Genomic DNA, 20,194 nt, shown 5'->3' with positions numbered 1-20,194 from the left:
TGGGGACAGCTGAAGGGGCTTGGGTGTGGGATCAGTTTCACAGGTCACGTACATATTACACGTTAAATAGCCTTTGATGGCAGACATGAACAGCTGAGCTGACACGTGAGTGAAAAGAAATGTTATCAGAGAGTGACTGAAATTATGGGGTTTTCTGCGTTTGACTCACCATGTTCCCTTTGGACATGAAGCCTCTCCCTTTCAGAAAAGGGTCTGAGCACAATGGATGTTCCTATCACATCTCCCAAGAGAAAGAAAAGCAACTACCAGCAAAACCATCATCGCACCACCCCCCACGCCTGTCCTGGATCCACCTTCTTAGCAGCCCCGTGGTTTCCTCGCACTCCTGTGATAAGCAGGGCAGGATGGGACCCAAGCCCCACGCTCCAGAGAGACCTCGCCAGGGCTCCTGACTGTTGGACATAAGCCCTCTCCCCGTCCTGCCCTGGGATCCAGCCAAAGAGCCCTGCGGTCTGGACCACCCATCTCGTGGAATAAAACAGCAGTGCCACTCTCCTCAGGATCTCTGAGCAAAAGGCAGGTCTGACTGCCCGGGAAGGGCCCCAGCAGATGAAAATCACGTCCAGAGGCCACTGTGCAAGGGGGGTGACTGACCTCGGCTGCTATGGCTCGGCCCTCCTGAGTGTGTGCAGACTGGCTCTTTGGCACCTCTAGAACAAAAGGTCTGCCTTTGACCCAGAGCACGGTATGTTCTCAGCCCTGGCTGTGCACTGGACTCCCCTGGGGAGCTTTACCAACGCTCTGGGGATGAGAGCCACCCCCACAGATGGTGCTTGAATTGGTCTGGGGAGCTGCCTGGGCATCAGGAATTTTGCAAACTCTCTGTGGAATTCCAAGGAGCAGTGGAGGCGGAGGACCGCTGGGTTAGGCGACAGGGCAGCGAGACTTCTAAACCTGGACCAGTAATGGCGGAAGCTGAGTGTAACAGACCCAGGAGTCGGGCTGTTGTTGTGTGGTTGCTCAGCTGTATCAGACTCTTTTGCAGCCCCATGGACTGTAGCCCAACAGCCTCCTCTGTCTGCAGAATTTCCTAGGCAAGAATACTGGAGTGGGTTGCCATGCCCTTCTCCAGGGGATCTTCCTGACCCAGGAATCTAACACTGCATTGGAAGACAGATTCTGTACCACTGAGCCACCAAGGGTTATGCTGAAAGTGAAAGTCACTCAGTTGCGTCTGACTCTTTGCAACCCCATGGACTTCTCCAGGCCAAAATACTGGAGCAGGTAGCCTTTCCCTTCTCCAGGGGAATCTTCCCAACTCAGGGATCGAACTCAGGTCTCCCACATGGCAGGCGGGTTCTTTACGAGCTGAGCCACCAGGGAAGCCCAGGCTTAGGCTAGCCAGGGTCTAATTTCTGGCAGCACCATGGCACTACTTCCTGGCGGTGTGACCCCAGCAGGGATGTGTTGAGAAACGTCTAACCAGTAGCTCTCCTGGGATTAAGTAGCGTTTGAATTCTGTGGTGTCAATACTCCTGCATTGGCCAATTTCAAGCTACCAGCATGACATAAATCAAAGTTTAATCATCGGTCTGAAAGTGAAAGTGGGTTCAGGTGCACACCATGGGGCCTGAGCACACGGCTCCATCCTCTACTCCTCACCTATAAAATGAGGTTCGTGATGGGGGTAGTGATGGAACCCACATGAAAAGCATTTGAAGAACATCAGTGCCAGGAAAAGGGCACTCCTATTTCTATTAACAGGAAACTGGTGGGGCCTGATGTAGAATCCTTTAAGACAGATTCATCTGTGCATGTCTGGAGGCAGACGCTGGCCCAGACCAAAGTTACCTTCCCACCAGGAGCCACCAGCAACAGGATGCGGGCTCTCTCCCTTCTGAATAAGGGCTTCTGCAGCTCTGCAGTTTGGTCATATAGCCCCTAGAGGGAAGTATGGAGACCCAGAGGGATGGCTGAGGCTCTCATTTTAAAGGGTGTTACAGCCAAAATCACTGCAGATGGTGACTGCAGCCATGAAATTAAAAGACATTTGCTCCTTGGAAGAAAAGCTATGACCAACCTAGAGAGCATATTAGAAAGCAGAGACACTACTTTGCTGACAAAGGTCCGTCTAGTCAAAGCTATGGTGTTTCCAGTAATCATGTAAGGATTTGAGAGTTGGACTACAAAGAAAGCTGAGCGTCGAAGAACTGATGCTTTTGAATTGAGGTGTTAGAGAAGACTCTTGAGAGTCCCTTTGACTGCAAGGAGATCCAACCAGGCAGTCCTAAAGGAAATCAGCCCTTTAGGATTGATTATTGAATATTCATTGGAAGGACTGATTATTGAATATTCATTGGAAGGACTGATGCTGAAGCTGAAACTCCAATACTTTGGCCACCCGATGTGAAGAACTGACTCATCTGAAAAGACCCTGATGCTGGGAAAGACTGAAGGCAGGAGGAGAAGGGGACAACAGAGAATGAGATGGTTGGATGGCATCACCGACTCAATGGACATGAATTTGAGTAAGCTCCGGGAGTTGGTGATGGACAGGGAAGGCTGGTGTGCTACAATCCATAGGGTCACAAAGAGTCAGGCACGAGTGAGTGACTGAACTGATAGCCTGGTGGCTCAGCAGTAAAGAATTCACAAGCCAATGCAGGAGACACAGATTCAATCCCTGAGTCAGGAAGATCTCCTGGAGAAGAAAATGGCAGCCCACTCCAGTATTCTTCCCTGGGAAATCCCATGGACAGAGGAGCCTGGCGGGCTACAGTCCATGGGGTTGCAAAACAGTCAGACATGACTTAGCAACTAAACAATAGCCTTTAAAAGGACCAAAAAAAAAAAAAGACAAGGACACAGAAAACTAGAAGCTGTTGATTTGTTAGGGCAATGAGGTCTCTACACCACAGAGGAGGCTGGGCTACTGTGATCTCAGGGTCAGATCGTCAGCTCTCTCCATTGTGATTTTTGTCCCTGTTCCCTTCTGTTTAATATTATCTCTCCTGTTGTAAAAACAGTAAGATACTGCAAGTGTGAAATGGTGCAGCCGTTTTGGAAAACAGTTTAGAAGTTCCTCAAATAGGTCCTGCCATTCTACTCCTAGGTATCTACCCAAGGGAAATGAAAACATATCCAGGCAAAAACTAGAACACGTGTGCTCAGAGCAGCGTTACTCAGTAAATAAAAGGTAGAAACAGCCCCAGTGAAATGCTGAGTGGACAGACAAAATGTAGTAGAGCCATCCAATGGACTATTATTTGGCCATAAAAAGGAGTGAAGTTCTGATACATGTTACAGTAAAACATTAAAAACTTAAAAAAAAAACCCACCAAAACATTATGCTGGGAGAAGCCAGACACAAAGGACCACATATTACATGAGACCATTTATAAGAAAGCCCAGAGTAAAGAAATCCAGAGATTAGTGGTAGCTGAGAGCTGGGAATGGGAGGGAGAATGGGAGTTAGAAAGGTGTTAGCTAAATGGTACAAGGTTTCTTTTAGACCATGGTGATGGTTCCACTCTGACCCTTGAATTATACATTCAATAATAAATACACCCTGACCCTTGAATTAATACATTATAAATAACAGATGCTCAGAATAAGACATTTAAGAAGTTCAGAAGACCCTTTAAAAGAAGGGAAAAAAAGCTCCTTAAATATAATCTCTTTAAATATTTATTTTTATTTAGTTTAGCTATTTGGCTGGGCTGGGTCTTAGTTACAGCACACAGGATCTTCAATGTTTAGTTGTAGCGTGTGGGATCCAGCTCCTGACCAGGGATCGAACCCAGGCCGCCCTGCATTGGGAGCGCAGAGTCTTAGCCACTGAAGCACCAGGGAAGGCCCCACCTTCACACTTACATCAATTGCAATAAATAAAATTAAAGCCCCAGCTCTTCAGTTGCACCAGCCACAGCCCTCACGTGTTCAGGAACACACGAACAGCTCGGACATAGGGCATTTCTGGCATCAGTGGAGGTTTTGTTAGACCCGTGGGTCTCAACTCGGAGTGATTCTGCTCCCCCCACAGGGCACATTTGGGGATGTGGAAGACCCCACGACTGGGGGGAGGATGTTGCAGCAATCAGCGGGTAGAAGCCACGTGTGCACGTGTGCTCATCATCTGACTCTGCGACCCCATGGACCATAAGACCGCCAGGTTCCTCTGTCCGGGGGATGTTCTAGGCAAGAATACTGGAGTAGGTTTCCTACTCCAAGAAGTCACAGATGCAGCTAAATATTCTCCATGCATAGGACAAGCCCGCCAGCAAAAAATGATCTGATCTCAAATATAGTACTGATTTTGAGAAGCTCTGTTCTGGACCCTGGGGGTGCAAGCTAGCGGGGCAGGCAGAGGAGGCAATGGAAAGAAGTAAAGGGATTTCTGTCTCAATTCTGGTCCATGCATAGTAATAAATGTACCATACTGATATTAAGATGTTAATAACAGAGAAAGCTGTAGGAAGACCTGAAAGAGCTGGCTATACTGTATGAACCTGCTCAAGTTTTCTATAAATCTTTAACTGTTCTAAGAAATAAAGTCTAGTAATAATAATAAGAAAAAAAAAGAGAAGTCATTTTATGTAAGACTAAAAGAACAAAAACTTTAAAAAGAAATGCAATGATAAAATTGTGGTCTATCCATTCAATGGAATATTATTCAGCCTGAAAAAGGAGGAAATTCTGACATTGCTGCAACATGGCTGACCCTTGAGGACACTGCGCTCAGTGAAATAAGCCCATCACAAAAGGACAAATGGGGCTAGATTCCGCTTTTATGATGTCCCTAGAGGAGTCAGATTTCACAGGGACAGAAAGCAGGACTTTGCAGGGGGCTGTGGGAAGGGGAGTTTAATGTGCACAGGGTTTGTTTGGGAAAATGAAAGAGTTCTGAAGATGCATGGTGGCGACGTTTGTGCAACAATGTGGATGTGCTTCGTGCTGCTGAACTAGGCACAGAAAATTGGCTAAAATGGTAAACTTTATGCTATGCATATTTTATCAGAAGAAATGAAAGAGGGATACGATGAACAAAGGAACGGACAAGTAGCACACACAATAATATTAAGAGATTTAAAACAAGGTTCTGGGACTTCTCCAGGGGTTCAGTGACTAAGGCTCCAAGCTCCCAATGCAGGGGGGGCCTGGGTTCGATCCCTGGTCAGGGAACTAGCTCCCACATGCCAGAGCGAGGAGTCCCTCTGCCTCAACTAAAGATCTCATGTGCTGCAACGAAGATTAAAGATCCTGCATGGTCGCGACTAAGACCTGGCACAGCCGGATAAATAAAAAACTACTTAAAAAGATGACGAGGTTTCAACTCTGCCGTCCGCCTCTTGCCCAGCCTTGAGCACTTCCAGCCTCTCATCTCTGTGTCCACCTGACCTCAGATTTCCTATGAATACTGGTTTACTCTATTCTTTCTCTTAAGTCACATTAGTTCCACTATTCGAACAAGGGGAATGTGGAGGACGGTTGAAAATTCATCAGTCCTCTGATGGGAAAAAGCAGGGAATCCTTGAGACCTCTGAGTAGCACCGTGTGTATCATACGTGTCGTCAAGGCTCTGGTTCACCTCCGGCTGCCCCACCTCCACTCCCCTGGACGCCCTCAAAGAGCAGCCCACACCCATATCCGCGTACACACCTGCAATGAGATACTCCTTCTTTCCTCCAATGTCCAGTGAGACCCCACACACGGCAGAGGAGGGGGCTGTGTAGATAAACTCTATGTCCTGGTCAGGTCCCTTGAACATCTGGAAAAAGGAGGATGAGGAACGTAAGTGAATGTGGGCGGCACAGCCAGGAATCCGGATGCCTTCCTGAACACATGCCCTGACCTGCACCCAGGGTACTGCCAGCACGGAAAGGGGATGGGGACACACCAGTCAGACAGGCTGGAAGACAATTCCTAACGCACAGGGTTCTTCGGGGTTGCTGTGATTCACTGCCTAGGGTGGCAGTTGTCACCAGGCTGGGGATGACCTGGTCATCCAGAAGGACCCGCCTCAGACACACCTGCCTTCCCAACCACGTGTGAGGTCATCACAGAATCTCCGGGGAGGGGCTTGGATACCTCCAGGTGATTCTGACCCACCACGGAGGGCAGCTACTTTTGTCTCTTTCCAGGAATTCTGATCAAGTACTGGCTACTTGATGCCAGAGCAGAGAGGCACCTCTTAATTAGGATGTAACTCTCTGGGCAAGAGGAGTTCAACTTGCGATTTCCTTAGAGCCCCCTGGGAACAGACCTGGTGCTCAGGAGAAGGGGTGCATTGTTCCAGCAGGAACTGAGAAAGCCCCAGCCAGGGGGTTCCTGCTGCCCCACCAGGGACAGTGACAGGCGGGGACGTGAGCGTGGGCTGAGAACTGCCCTCCACTCCGGTTTTAGGGGTGCAGCTCACTCGCAGCCAGGTGAGTGGGGGTGGGGGTAATGGAAAGGGGAGGGCACACACGTCCAGGACCAACACAACACAGGCGGCCACACAGCACCGTGGGACACACACAACTGAGGCTCCACAGCTCCACACGAACCGCATCAGGACTCTTGCTGCGTGGTTAAACCCAGGTTAACGGTATTGTTTGGTTTTGGCGGAGGGAAGAGCTTCAAGAAGCAAACCCAAATGGCACAGGGTCATCCCAATGTCACCATGAACCAGCTTTGCAAGAGCTATACCCCAACCCATGCCAAGAAAGGTTATGAATGACGTCTGTCACCAAAGGGCTGAAAGGGCTGCCTTGGTGTCAACACCTCCCTTTTCCTAACCCCACAGTGGGTCATTAGAGCGGAGATACTGTCTCAACGGCTTCATAAATAGAGACGCTGGCACTGAGAGACCAGGGCACCCCTTTAAATGACACAGACGTAATGATTAAGCATTTTGCTGACCTTTCGGTAACATGTATTTTCTATTTTTATAACAATATGGACGGCCACAATGACTAACCAGGTCACAAAGCTGTCTCTCCAGCTATAGCCTACAATCTTCTTCCCTCTTACAGACCAAGTTTTGTTGTTGTTCAGTTGCTAAGTCATGTCTGACTCTTTGGGACCCCGTGGACCACAGCAAGCCAGGCTCTGCTGTCCTTTACTATCTCCCCAAGTTTGCTCAAAATCACGTCCATTAAGTGGGTGATGCCATCTAACCATCTTGTCCTCTGCCATCAATTTCTCCTTTTGCCTTTGATCTTTCCAGTATCACAGTCTTTTCCGTTACTTACTGTCAACAATAACCTTCCATTAGCGCCGGTCCTGTCCTCCCAGCCTCCCCCGTGTCTTCCCTCCCTCCCTCCCAAACACGGGCTCCTTGCCATATGACCTTGAACACAACCCACATTCTGAAAAACTGACAAATACCAGTCACCTCCCCCTGGGTCTACAGCTCTCAATGCCTCTGGTCCTACCCGGCCTGGCAAAGCATCTTCTCCATCACCGGCTGGGCTGCCAAGTCCATTTCTTCCCTAACTCCCCTCTCTTAGGTAATGTCCCAGCACACCTCTCCATAGGAGCCGGCCTCTCTCCAAATCCTCACCCCTCTTGAAAGTAAAGCTAACCAGGCAAGACTGGAGCCCACTCGCACTTTGGGGGAATTAGGTCATTTGCCCCGTTAGTTGTGGGCTCCCAGAAACAATGGCCAAGTTCCCACTGCCTTTGAACCCACCCACCATGGAAGAGGCGGGGAGGCACTCATGGAATGTTCCACAGAAGCTGTGAAGTTGGTGACTTAACGCTGAAGCTCTGCCACTGATTTATAGCCATCAGAGTGAAGATAACACATTTCTGGAAGAACTGAGCCGATGGGAACACACCATGTGCACACAGGTTCTCTGGCATTTACAGATTAAGGAGACTCAGATCCACCTGCAGCTTGACGCCCCTGCTCCTCACCGTCCGCCCCACGCATGGCTGGGCCAGTTCTAGGGACCTAGAGGCACACTGAAGACAGCGGGACACCCTGCCACACTCCCAAACCTCCCACGGCTCTGCTGGACACAGCAACCCCAGGACGGCCACCGTTACCTTTATCTGCTTGATCTCATACTGAATCCGCTTGATGGGGTTGCCATAGATGTCGTTGCCAGAGTCCACCTCCTTCTTACTGACCGCTTTGGCCCTGATCACTGTAAAACAAAGATGCAAAGGTGAACAGAGTCCCCCGCAAGACCGTCCTGGCTCCGAGGTTGAGGGGATTTGGGCGGAGTTGGCAGCAGGGAAGCGGGAGGCAAGGGCAGGTAATCCCAGCCTGGGCACAGCACTGGACTCCATCCAGAAGGGGCAGACCAGGAATGACGCCAGAGCCCTCTGCTGACAGGACCCCGGAGCAGCCCTTGTCCCTCAAGACCTGGGGGTGGCTGAGGCCATCACTGATTTGAACAAGGATCGCTGTGGATCTCATACACTGGGACTCTGGGGTTTTTTTCCCTTTCTCGCCAATGTGTATGTATTGGTGGCTGGGAGACCAGATGAGCACACTGACTGGCCGGCCGTCCTGATCGCGCAGTTAAGGATGGTGAGAGCCCCACCCCGCCCGCCTCCTCCCATAGCCTACGGTCAGTCAGGCTTTTTCAGGCTGAAGGTAGAGGGGGAGTTACCTTCCTGCAAGAGACCCCATCATATTTAGGTTGGAGGTCTGACATCAAAAAAGTCTATCCTGCCAGCCTCTGAATCCGTCCTCTGCATGTCCCTGAGAAATGTCCTGGGGCTGCTTTTTGTAATAACACACATTCTATCAGAGGCAATGGCAGAGGGAGGTCAAACATTTTAACCCAAAGGGTGTGGAATGGGAGGAGGAGACATTTAAGAGCATCAGTGGCAGAAAAAAGGGACAGATGCCGAGGGCAAAGGCCAAAACATGAAGGATGGTCCTGGACCTTGACACGAGATGGAGGAGTGGGGAAGAGGTCAGGCTGGGAAGGTTCTGGAATGTTCCCTGAGGCCTGAGGTTGCTCGTGGACCTTGCAACCCAGGGCTTCCTACTAGCAATTAAGCCGGGACTCTGCTCTGCCCCATAACCTGGCAGGCGGGGATCAACAGCTCCCGCTGTCACTTGGGCAGAGCCCTCCCTCCCTTTTTCATTTTGAGGTTCATCAGCTGGTGGCACCGGCCATTCTAATGGCTTTAAAAGCTTTGTCCTTCAAGATTCGGCTGTTCAGGGTCACTGTGGATGAGTGTCACGTGAGCATGGGTGTGAGCAAAATAGAGAAACAAGGAGCAGACAGGGCCTGGCTTGGAGGAGCCTCCCACCCTCCACCCCAGTGAGCGGCTGGAGTCTCAGCCCCTGGCCAGGGCTGTCTTTTCCTGCAGAGCAGGGAGGTCCAGGACACAGACCCCCGTCTGTGCCCACCCCCCTGGATCCCCTAAATGCTCTCTGGACCCCAGCCTGGCACCAGAGCCCCACACCACAGCTCCAATGCCCTGCTCCGGCCCAAAGCCACCCTTATTTTTCCTTCTGTTGGCGCTGAGTCATGACTGGCCGAGGCCACAGGTTCCTGTTTCCCAGGCTGAGCCAGGCCCCAACCTACGAAGCCACATCCAGGAAATGCCAAGCGGTGGGCCACGCCAGAACAGAGGGCCTAGCCCTTGTAACAGGTCATCCTGATCTCAGTGTTTCTTCCCACCCCTCCACCCATCTTCCCACCCCAGTACGTGTTGCCTTTTCACAGCCACACCCCATCCAGCTCAAGCATCTTCCTTGGCTGCCCACTGCCGCCCTCTAAACGTCCTCCTGGCGACCTGGTACCAGCCAGTGATTGTTTCAGCTGCCTTGGTGGTCACCCGCTCTTGTTTGTTCTACCAGTCCATAATACTTCCTGCATCTGAACCTGCCCAGAGGTGTCCATATTTTCAGCCCTGAATGCCATCTCCTCTCTGCCTGGAGAACTTCTATTCATCCTTCAAGACCCAGCTGAAATAGCCCTTCTCCATCTTCCATCCGGGAAATCCTGTCCTCTCGTGGCACTTGGTGTACATCCCACACCTCTCATCCATTTTGCTATAAACACCTCTACCCTTGTTTACGCAGAGACGAGGGAGCTTCGAACAGGCAGAAGCTATGCTCTAACCATAGAACAGTTAGCTCTATTTGCTGAGCTGAACCTGAGATAACTGGATGGCAATACAGGCGAGGTTTGTCTTGGTCCCTCTTACAACCTGCCTAGTCTATACCTTATCGCAACACTGCACGGAAGTTTTTCTGCACATGAGTAAACATCAGATCAGTCTGTCCTAAGCTTGCTCTTCCACAGTATCGTCCTCAGCACATGCTATCAAATGAACCAGGAACATCCAAAGGAGATCACAGGTCTAGAAGAAGCAATGCTGCCAAATTTCATTGTAGTGTACACAGTCCTGAATGCTTTTTGAAGCTGTTTGCTACTATTGTTCAGAGGCCCAGCACTCTGCACAACGCTTACTGCCTCATAGGTGTTCAATAAACACTCTGCTGACCATCAGAAAACAAGCAAAAAGTCAAAACTACCATGAGGTAACACCGCTCATCAGTCAGAAGGGCCATCGTTAAAAAGTCTACAAATAACATATGCTGAAGAGGGAACCCTCTACACTGGCGGTGGGAATGTAAGCTGGTGCAGCCCCTATGGAAAACAGGATGGAGTTCCTCTAAGAACTAAATCTTGAGTTGCCGTATGATCAAGCAATTTTATTCCTGGGCATATATCTGGATAAAACGGTAGTTCAAAAAGATACATAGACTCCCCCTCATGTTCAAAGCAGCACTATTAGCCAAGACACAGAGACAACCCGAATGCCCCGTGACAAATGAATGGATGCGTAACATTTCATCCTTGTCACTCAGCCATAAAAAAGAATAAAATAATATCATTCACAGCAACATGGATAGACCTAGAGATTATCACACTAAGTGAAGCAAGTCAGAAAAAGACCAATGCCGTATGATATCACTTACATGTGGAATCCAAAAAAAAGACACAAATGAACAATATCTATGAAACATATGCAGAACTCTGGCTGTCCAGGGGAAGGGGTGTAGGGGGAAGGAGGAATTGGGAATTTGAAATTAGCAGATGTAAACTATTATACGCAGGATGGGTAAACAGCAAGGTCCTACTATACAGCGCAGGGAACTATATTCAATATTTGGTGATAAATCATAAATGCAAAAGCATATGAAAAGAATGTATATAATATAACCGAATCACTTTGCTGTACAGCAGAAATTAACAGCACTTAAATCAACTACACTGAAACCGATTTTTTTTTTTAAAGGAAAATAAGCAAAAAGTACTTCCAAATAGCCAAGAGACCCCATTCGATTCCACACAATAAGGTCCATGCCTTTTTCTCTCCTAAAAGCTCCTAAAGCTCCCGGGCAGTCTGGGTCCTGATTTGAAAGTGGACAGCACCGGGCCTCCATCCTGCTGCAGCCCCTCCCTGCAACACAGCCTCAGGGAAGCCCCCTGACCTTGCTGGGACGCAGCTACTCATTTCTGAAACAGAGAACCACCACCATCGCCAGTATGGGCACACCCTCAGGGTGAGGGAGGGGACTAAGAGCTGGGCCCAGGAGATGCCTGGCACAGAATGCGTGCACAGCTCAGCGCAGAGCAAACACAGCCCCACAGGGAAGAATGGCCCCGACTCTCTCACTCGCCAGGGGGACGAGGAGTTAGGAGAATTGCACCACGCTCACTGCTCAGGCTCAGGGAACCCACCCTGGGCATCGTGGACGCCAGATCTGGATCTGGTAACAGCTTCCTGGAGGACCTGCTTTGGGGCTACAGAGCACACACTCGTCTTCAAAAATGGTCATAAAAGAAGAGTTAAGCCTAGAATGTTCACTGGCCCCTGAAATGCCGGCAGGGAGGTCGGGGGTGGGGTGGGGAGGCTCTCTGATTGGGCCTGTCACCACGGAACAGGAGTTCAGATTCTTCAGGGCCTGTGAACTGAGTCTCAATGTTTTATAGAATGAAAGAGAAGGAAAGAGAGAAGGAAGAGAGAGGAGAGAGCTCAGTTCTATGGAAAACCTTCCCCAAAGCATCAACACCCTCCAACCATGAAGGAGAGAGGCTGGGCACACTCCTGTCCACCTGGGTGCGAGGTGCCTTCTGGGCTCAGCACCCTCTGCACAGGGTGGGGGTGGGGAGACACATATAAGTATTGGCAAAGGAACGGCTTACAACCAGAGGATCCCAAGGGCAAGCTACGGATAGCAGACCCCAAGGGCAAGCTACAGATAGCAGACCCCAAGGGCAAGCTACGGATAGCAGACCCAAAGGGAAACAGATGTCTAGGCCCCACATGAGAGGGAGGGCGAGATGGCATCTCCGTGGACCCCAGCCAGCTCAGCCGCAGACATCCTGACCTTCAGCTTCCTGCCCCCGGCACGAGCCAGAGTGGGGACTGTCTTCCCTGCCAAGTTCAGAGTTGGGCGACCTTTTAAGTACAAACCCGGAGAGCAGGGGCCCCATTCTGTTGTCCAAAGGGAAAAAGGTGCAAGGTATGGGAAAGTCTTCAGTAATAGAGCCTGCCTTCAAGAAGATCCAACCCAGGCAAGACAGATGGATGATGGACTGGAAAACAAAGGAGCACAGTTTCCACCTGCCAGTGGCTGAGAGAGGAAGACGCAAGAACATTCCAGAAACACGTTTCCTGCACCCAGCAAGATGGCATCACCCTGAGCTCTGGAGCCACTCCAAGTGAGGGACGGGCCTCTCTGACACCCAGGCCCAAAGGACAGGGCTGGGGAGTAGCGAAGAGACCCGAAGAATCTGGGAAGAAATGCAAATCGAGGCATGGACTCCTGTTTACCAAACACCTGCTGCGTGCTGAGCCCAGTGTCTGGCCCTGGGGCAGGGGATCAGGTTATGTCCTGTCCACCCCCACGAGCAGACAGCTCTGCTCCACTGCCCCGCCCCTCAAGAACCAAAGGCAGCAGCAGGAGGGAGGGTCTTTACAAAGATCCCTGTTCTGACTGCTTTGCACCCCAAAATGATGGCCTCTCCCCGGGCTGCTCAGATTTCTGTTTCTTTCCCTTCGGCTGTGAACACAACATCTGGGTTTGAGATCAAGGGTGATTCGCTGGCTGATGAATTCACCGCCAGATGTTGGCTACTGGAATGCACAACCGTGGACTTAATTCAAAGCACACGCGACCGCAGAGCCCCCGCCCCCACCCCTGGGCTGTGGACACCACACGACGTCACTTCCCTCACTAGGAGCCTGCAAAAACAATCCTTAGTCCGCCCAGCCAGATTTGGGATGGAAAAGAACGGAGTGGATGGAAAGTCAAGGTTGCGGACGACGATCCAAGGAACACAGGCGACGTTCAGACTTTGAGAGATGACGACAGCCCAGACAAAACCAGCGGAGGCCAGGCTGTGCCATTGCTCCAGGCGGGGAGCCGGGGAGGGGACAGGGAGAGGGCGGGCAGGAAATCTTGGGTGTCCCCAGCACATGGTGTGGCCCGGGAGAACAGCACACTCGACCAGCCCGTGTTGATTCAAGTCTCTCCCATACCCCACTGACATGTGAGTCCTCCCGTGTCTGCGGACCTTATGGGGGAAGTGATGGAGGCTAAGAACAAGCCAAGGACATAGTCTGTGGGGAAGCCAGACCGTGCCCCCCTCCCCCCCACCAAGGAGAATTGCCTTTCTGAAGTTCATTTATTTCACACTGAAATAAACTGAATTATCTTGATTGTCTTGCCATGGTCCCAAATGCTCTCTGGAGGCACCCCATATGCTACTTATATATCCTATAGGACCTTTCCCAACGGGGCCACTCTGCCAACATGGGCTCCCGACCCCAGAGCATGGTAAACCCCTGGATATTAGGACTCTGACTTGTTCAGGGCCTTGCCCCAACACACTCAACATCCTTGAATCCCAAGAGCCCAGTGCCAGCCCCAGCACAGCTTCCAGCTTAATAAAAAAATAATCATGGGTCTGCCTGGAAGAGGTGCGGGCATCTCCAGGATTCGGAAAAACTTCCGTCTAAACACAAGGTCAAAATCCGGCCCGAACCATCTGAACCTTACGTGTGTACTGACTCAAGCTGGAAAGGGTGGCTCAGCATCCACAGAAGCCACCGGTCCTCTCCCAGGCCAGCGCACCTACTGCAGCCTCTGCTTGGACCTGGGAGGGGTGCCCAGGGAGATGGCATTAACCAGGACCCCACTGCCCTGCTCTTCAATCTTGCTGACAGTCGCATGGAAAATGCCCAGTGGTCCCCCTGGTGAGGCACACATGGCCTGAGAGTCATCTACTGCAGGGGAGGAGTCAGGGGACTTTGGCCAGCACATCGGCCAAAGACCCTACTGGCCCCAGTCAAGAGTGGGTGGGGGGTCGCTCTGTTGCCGTGCCTGGAATGGGAGCCCTGGTTTGCGAGCAGGAAGGTCGCCTGGTCCATCTGCTTGTTCTGGGAAGAATTACACACCAACCGTTTCAGAACAGTACAGATAGAAACAATTTTGTTCCAGACAGGACCTTGTTCAGTTGCTAAGTCACGTCTGACTCTTTGCAACCCTGTGAACTGCAGCACGCCAGGCTTCCCTGTCCTTCACGACCTCCCTGAGTTTGCTCAGACTCATGTCCATTGAGTCGCGATGCCATTCAACCATCTCATCCTCTGTTGCCCCCTCTTCCTTCTGCCCTCAATCCTTCCCAGCATCAGGGTCTTTTCCAATGAGTCAGCTCTTAGCATCAGGTGGTCAAGGTACTGGAGCTTCAGCTTCAGCATCAGTCCTTCCTAGCCCCCAGTTATTTCAGGCTGGGCTCCAGCCCCCCACTCTCCAGCTGTGCTCTGCTCCGCTGGGGTACTTCGGAGGGGCCTGGAGGATTCCACACTTTTGTCTACACTCACTGGAGAATGGGCACCTCGAGTATAGACATCTACACCCTCAAATCACAGAGCTACCAAAGTCTTTGCTTAATCCCTGCAGTGATATCCCGAGGCTGCCACTTGGGCTGAGGGTCTCCTGTCCCTTTTGGGTGAACACAGTGACACTGTAGGCTGGTCGACCTGGCTGAGGCCCCTTAACCTTTGATTGATGAACGTGTTCCAAGTCTCAGGGGGATGTGAACGGGGGCACCTCCATCCCAGCTGCCACTAACCTTTGAGGCTAGAGTCAGGAGAGCGAGGGGCACCCTCTTCCTCCATCTACCACCTCAGACACACAGTTGGCTGCTCTGCCCTCTGAAAGCTGTAATGGAATAATTATATTTTTTCAGAGCCGTGGTCTGGTATTACTGAAGGAGTTCTAACTGCTTGCATGTAACTAAATCATCTCAGGGGGCCATGGGGTGTGTGGTAAAGACACTGTGAGCCTTGGCAATGGGGCTGCATCTGCTTGTTTGGTGGGGGCGGGGGAGACAAACTTCACTGGCTGGAGTCGGGGGCGGGGGGGGGGGTAGATGGTGACTTAAGAGACAGGGTCGTGCTCACATGGATGCAGACCACTCCGATGCCCCATGTTTCGGGACCACACCCCTCTCTACAAAACAGTACGTGGAAATGGGGTGTGGCTTCGGTTCCTGGGAGATGTCACAGGAATGTAAGACGTCCGCACTGGCCTGGGGCCTGGAAGGCCCTGGGAGCATCCAGCCCCACCTCCCCTCCAGCCTCACTGTGCACCCAGCCCTCACCTTCCCAGCTGTCCCTCGGTGGACCCAGCCCTGGGAGCTCTCCCTGGGCACTCAGCTCTGCCTTCCCTGGCGTCAAGGCCAGGCCCCTTTCAGTCGGGCTGGAGGAGACCTCCAAGTTCGCTGCTTTCAGGGAAATGAAGTAATCAGAAACAGCCCTGGGATGCTGCAGGCAACTGAGGGTTTCGTCTGTCCCCACAGCAGCTGTGAGAGACCGGACCCTCCCCCCCCCCCCAGGTCCCCCAAAGCTTCCCAGACCTCCCCAACCCCAGGAGCCAACAGATGTCCAGGGCGGAGCAGGGCTGGGCTCTCCAGGGTGAGGTCAAGACTTGGCCAGCACAACTCAGGCCAAGGTCAAAAACGCCTGGAATGATAACTGCTCAGCGCAGATGTGTTTATTCGGGAATCAAGGGTGGGGCAGGGAGGGTGCAGACAACAGGAAATAGCTCGGCCCCAGCCCGGGTCTGCTGCTCGAGAGCCTGCTACCTGAGGATCTGCCAGGCCCGCCCTTGTTGCTCAAGATTCTAGCACACACACGTGAGCGGCTGTCCACTGGATGCCCCGTCTCCATGGAGACCAGCTCGCCTATCTCCATTTTCTGTCCGTTGCTTCGGCTCCCCTGGGGAGCGGGAGAGAAGCAACTCTAGGAGAGCCTTGCCATGCAGACACACGCTGCAGGCCTCACCGCCCCCCTTCAAGCTGCCCTCCTGACCACCCCCACCCGCCCCGCCCAGGACCCGGATAGGACCGCAACTCAAGCCCCACCACCCTTCCTCCCTTCTCCCTGTCGGCCCAGCGGGATCTCACGCCAGAGGCCTTGATCACGGTCTCCAAAGCCTTGGGCTCGGGGCCCTTCCCATTCACGTGCTGCTGAATCACTTGAAAAAAATGCATCCCGCTCCTGGGAGGATTTGCTGAGAACAGTGCGGCTTTGTGGAGGGAACTGCTGCTCTGCACTTTCTCCGCCAAGACCCTGAGGAGGAGCCAAGCTCAGCCCTGCAAACCCAAGCCTGGAGCCTGCAGCGGGGGCAGGAGCAGGACTGGGCGGGGCAGGGGGCAGCAGGAGGCTGGGAGAGACTCTGGGAGGACACCCGGCCACCCCGCCTTGCCTTCATCCCTCCCTGCCCACAGGCTGAGGAAGGGGTGGGATGGACAGCAGAGAAGCGAGGGGCAGCAGACAAAGGTCCCATCCTCACTGGTGGGCTGGGCCCTTGGGCAGGCCTCATTTCAGGGTGTGCACACACAGAGTGCCGGGCCGGTGGCTCAGGCCCCATCCGCGTGGACAGTGCTGCAGTGGCGGCCCTGGCCTGGGATGCTGAAGCACGTGGTCTGTGGGCTGACCCCGACGCACAGCACTGCTCAGGAGCCAGGGGCAGGGATGGGAAGGCGGGAATCCCAGGACCACACCCCCAGCTGTCAGTGTGCAGGGATCCTGGGCGAGCGGGCTGGGAGGTCACGCGCCCACTCCTCAGCTAGTCCTCGTGAGCTTAGCTCACTTGTCCCTCGGAGTGGGTGGTGTGTGGGGTGCAATCCACCCCCCAAACCTCATCTCCAGGCGGGGATGAGGGTGGGCTACACTCTGCCATCGACTCTCCATCCTGTTACAGAGCAAATAGGGTGGAGGCAAGAAGTGGCCACACCTTATGGCCGCCTTCTGCTCACTGGAAGAGGCATCCCCTGCCCCATGCCCCAACTTTAAAAACCTATTTTCCCATCATTTTACATTTCTGAGCTTCTGGATGTTCTTGTGCACGCTGCGACCTGGCACCTGGCTGGATGGGAAAGGGGACAGGCATGAGGACCCCCAGGGCAGCACCCACGGAATGCAGGGACACACCCAAAACCAAGGGTGCCCCCCTGGCCCCACCAGGGCAGGACCTGTCCCGCCATCTCGGCTGAACTGCTGTCCCTTGTCCCGCTTCCTGTCCGTCACTGCCGGCCCACACGTGCCCGTGGACAGTGGACCTTGTGACAGGTACCACCGGCGCTGCCTGCCCCGTGTGGATCGCTTGGGCAAACGGGTGGCGGTGGGGGGCACGGAGGCCTTCCCCAGGGGCCACCATCTGGCTGCAAGGACGTGCCCTGACGACCCAGAGTGAAACAGGAACAGGGAAGCTGCCCCAAGTGCGTGTGGGGGAAGCACACAACCAGAGGAACGTCCTAGAAGATGTAGTTCCAGAGAGGAAGAGCCCATGGGGAAGGAGGCAGGGCCCCCTGGGAGGAGCCACCGTGTCGGGGTCCTCACTCTCACTTCCCTCTGGCAGGACTGGGTGGAAACCTTCCTGGGGGCATTGCCCCAGGGTCCTTGGCACCTGCATCCAGTCGCATCAAAGTGACCAACAAGGAAAGAAGGCGGTGTCTTCGCGGACGCCACAGGGGGCCCCTGGGATACCATCGAGATCAAAGTGACCGGTGATGCCTCTGTTGGGAACCACTGGAGGGTCGCCTGTTTGGGGGGAGGTGGTCCTGGAGGGCTGTTCCATTGCTCGCATTGCCGGTCCAGGCAAGTGGGTGCTCCAGACCACCCTGCTTCGGTCTTCGGCAGGTCAGGTGGAGAAGGGCAAGGTGTCTCATACAGCTGCCGGGGGACAATGTGGGAGGGACCGTCCAGGCAGAGATGAGTCACCCTCCACCATGTCTCGCTGCCCTTCCCCGACACCTACTTTTAGCTCAAGTGTGGCCAAGAGCGGACAATTCCTCACCTAGAACACACGGGGCGCAAACACGACCTTTGAAAGTGGAAACAAAAATAATGCACTCAAAGGCAGGCTTGCCCCTTCATTAGACTGTGGCTTCCAGGCCGAGTCAGGAGAACATCATCACTCAGTATTTGGGTCCCATCGCGGCCACGGCTTTAAACCTGGCGACCCCAGGGCGCCCCCTCCACCCTCAGACCGAGGCAATCCCATGGCAACAGACGGAGTTCTGGCTGATCACCTGCTGAAGGCCTGTATCCCTCCCCGCGGGGAATCCTCATTTGGCCCGGGAGTGACAAAGCTCTCCCAGCCCCAGGACTTTTGTTTTTATTCACACTGGACTCAGACCACACTGAGCTGCTCTGCAGCCCTGACCCATGACTTTCCAGAAGCAGATGAGAGAAATGGGGCTGGGATCCAACACTTTCTCTACCACAAATGGAAAAGCCACAGACAGCAGAGACCCACATGATGGAGACGTGAGGTGGTGGAAGGATCCTCACTCAAAACTACTGATTTTAAAACAAAACCAAAAAAACCCCACAAAACACCAAACACCTTGTAGGATGCCATTACTGCTCCACACGGATGGGCACGTCCAGGGGTTGGGGACTGGATGCTCAGAGACGCGCATCCAGTCACTCACCCTGCCTCTCTGAGTACCCTTCCATTGCCAGCTGAGTCGTTGTGCTCACCTGTCACCTGTTTCCTCCACTAGAATGCAAGATTTCCATGCGCCTGTTGTTCACTGTTCACCTCCAGGTTTGTGAGGCAGTGTCTGCCAGTCAATATTTGCACAGGAAAAAGGGTGCAAGGTCAGGCCAACATTTTCCAGAGGCAAAAAAGAGGTGAAAATGGGAAGAAAAAGAGGAAGGAGACCTTTCCCACACCTCCGTCCCAGCTGGGGTGGTCACACATTCCCAAAGCACTTTCTGATGTCAGGCCTTTTGACCCCAGTGCATTAGGGATGTTACTCTCATTTTGGGAACTGGCCCAAAACAAGCAGTGACGGGAAGAAGGCTCAGAGGGTCCCATGATAACGTGACGCAGCAGCAAAACTGACACCTGCCTGTGAGATGGACGAACTCACTACGCTGGGTCCACAAAAGCTTCCAAAAGACCACATGTGCCATGACATCCTTTTTATAGGGGTCGAGCATAAGCTGGACAACACAGGGTGTGTTCTGGTGGGTGAAGTGGGGACAACTCCCAAGTTCTGCAGATACACAATACAGCTAAGGAGCAACAGTGCACAGAAGAGGGAAGAGGCACACAGATATAGCTGGTTTTCAGCAAATATTTCAGATCTCAGATTTGAATGGTGGGCTCACAGGTGATGATTACACCGTCTACATATGGGCAGGCTGGGATCCCAACAGACCCTGCCTTTACTTCCTGTTGGTCACTACAGCTGGGCTATGGTGCCAAACATACATAAGATTAAAAAGGCCATTGATGGCCCAGTGATGCCCACACACCATGACTAAAGAGGAGCTCCTACTCAGGACAGCTGAGGTTCCTGGAAGGGAGGGAGGGAGGCCCATCTTCTTGATATGCTAGGCCCAGGGGTCAGCTAACACTGGCTTGAGGGCCAAAGCCTGCCTACCCGTTATTTTTGCAAATCAAGTCTTATTGGAACTCGGTCACACCCATTCATTTAGTCTACGGCTGCCTTCCAGGCACTGAGTAGTTGCCCAGAGACCATATGGCCAGTGAAGCTTGGCATGTTTACTCTCAGCTCCTTGCAGAAAAGGTTTGTCCACTCCATTCCAATCCCTAAGAATGCAACTGGTAGATAAAACCCCATCCAGCGGAGGGTCTCTGTGGCTGCTGAGGCTTCTGGGTCAGGGGTAAAGCTGGGAAAAAGGCAAGTGATGAGACACCCTATTCCCCGCCCCCACCACCCCC

The 20,194-nt window shown here is 52.8% G+C and overlaps 1 protein-coding gene across 1 annotated transcript in view; it reads right to left on the bottom strand.

Annotated features, from left to right (window-relative positions):
• TIMP2 (TIMP metallopeptidase inhibitor 2) overlaps nt 1-20,194 on the bottom strand; it is a 54,290-nt gene that overhangs the window by 8,197 nt on the left and 25,899 nt on the right. Inside the window, exons 2-3 of the mRNA XM_052657610.1 lie at nt 7,993-8,093; nt 5,620-5,728 (exon numbers count right to left, since the gene is read on the bottom strand). Of these exons, the coding sequence (XP_052513570.1) occupies nt 5,620-5,728; nt 7,993-8,093 (210 nt within the window). The remainder of the gene's footprint in view (nt 1-5,619; nt 5,729-7,992; nt 8,094-20,194) is intronic.

This window comes from Budorcas taxicolor, chromosome 19 (genome assembly GCF_023091745.1).
Source record: "Budorcas taxicolor isolate Tak-1 chromosome 19, Takin1.1, whole genome shotgun sequence".
NCBI lineage: Eukaryota > Metazoa > Chordata > Mammalia > Artiodactyla > Bovidae > Budorcas > Budorcas taxicolor.
The sequence above is the reverse complement of the archived record's forward strand: the minus strand, read 5'-3'. Positions and strand labels throughout refer to the sequence as shown.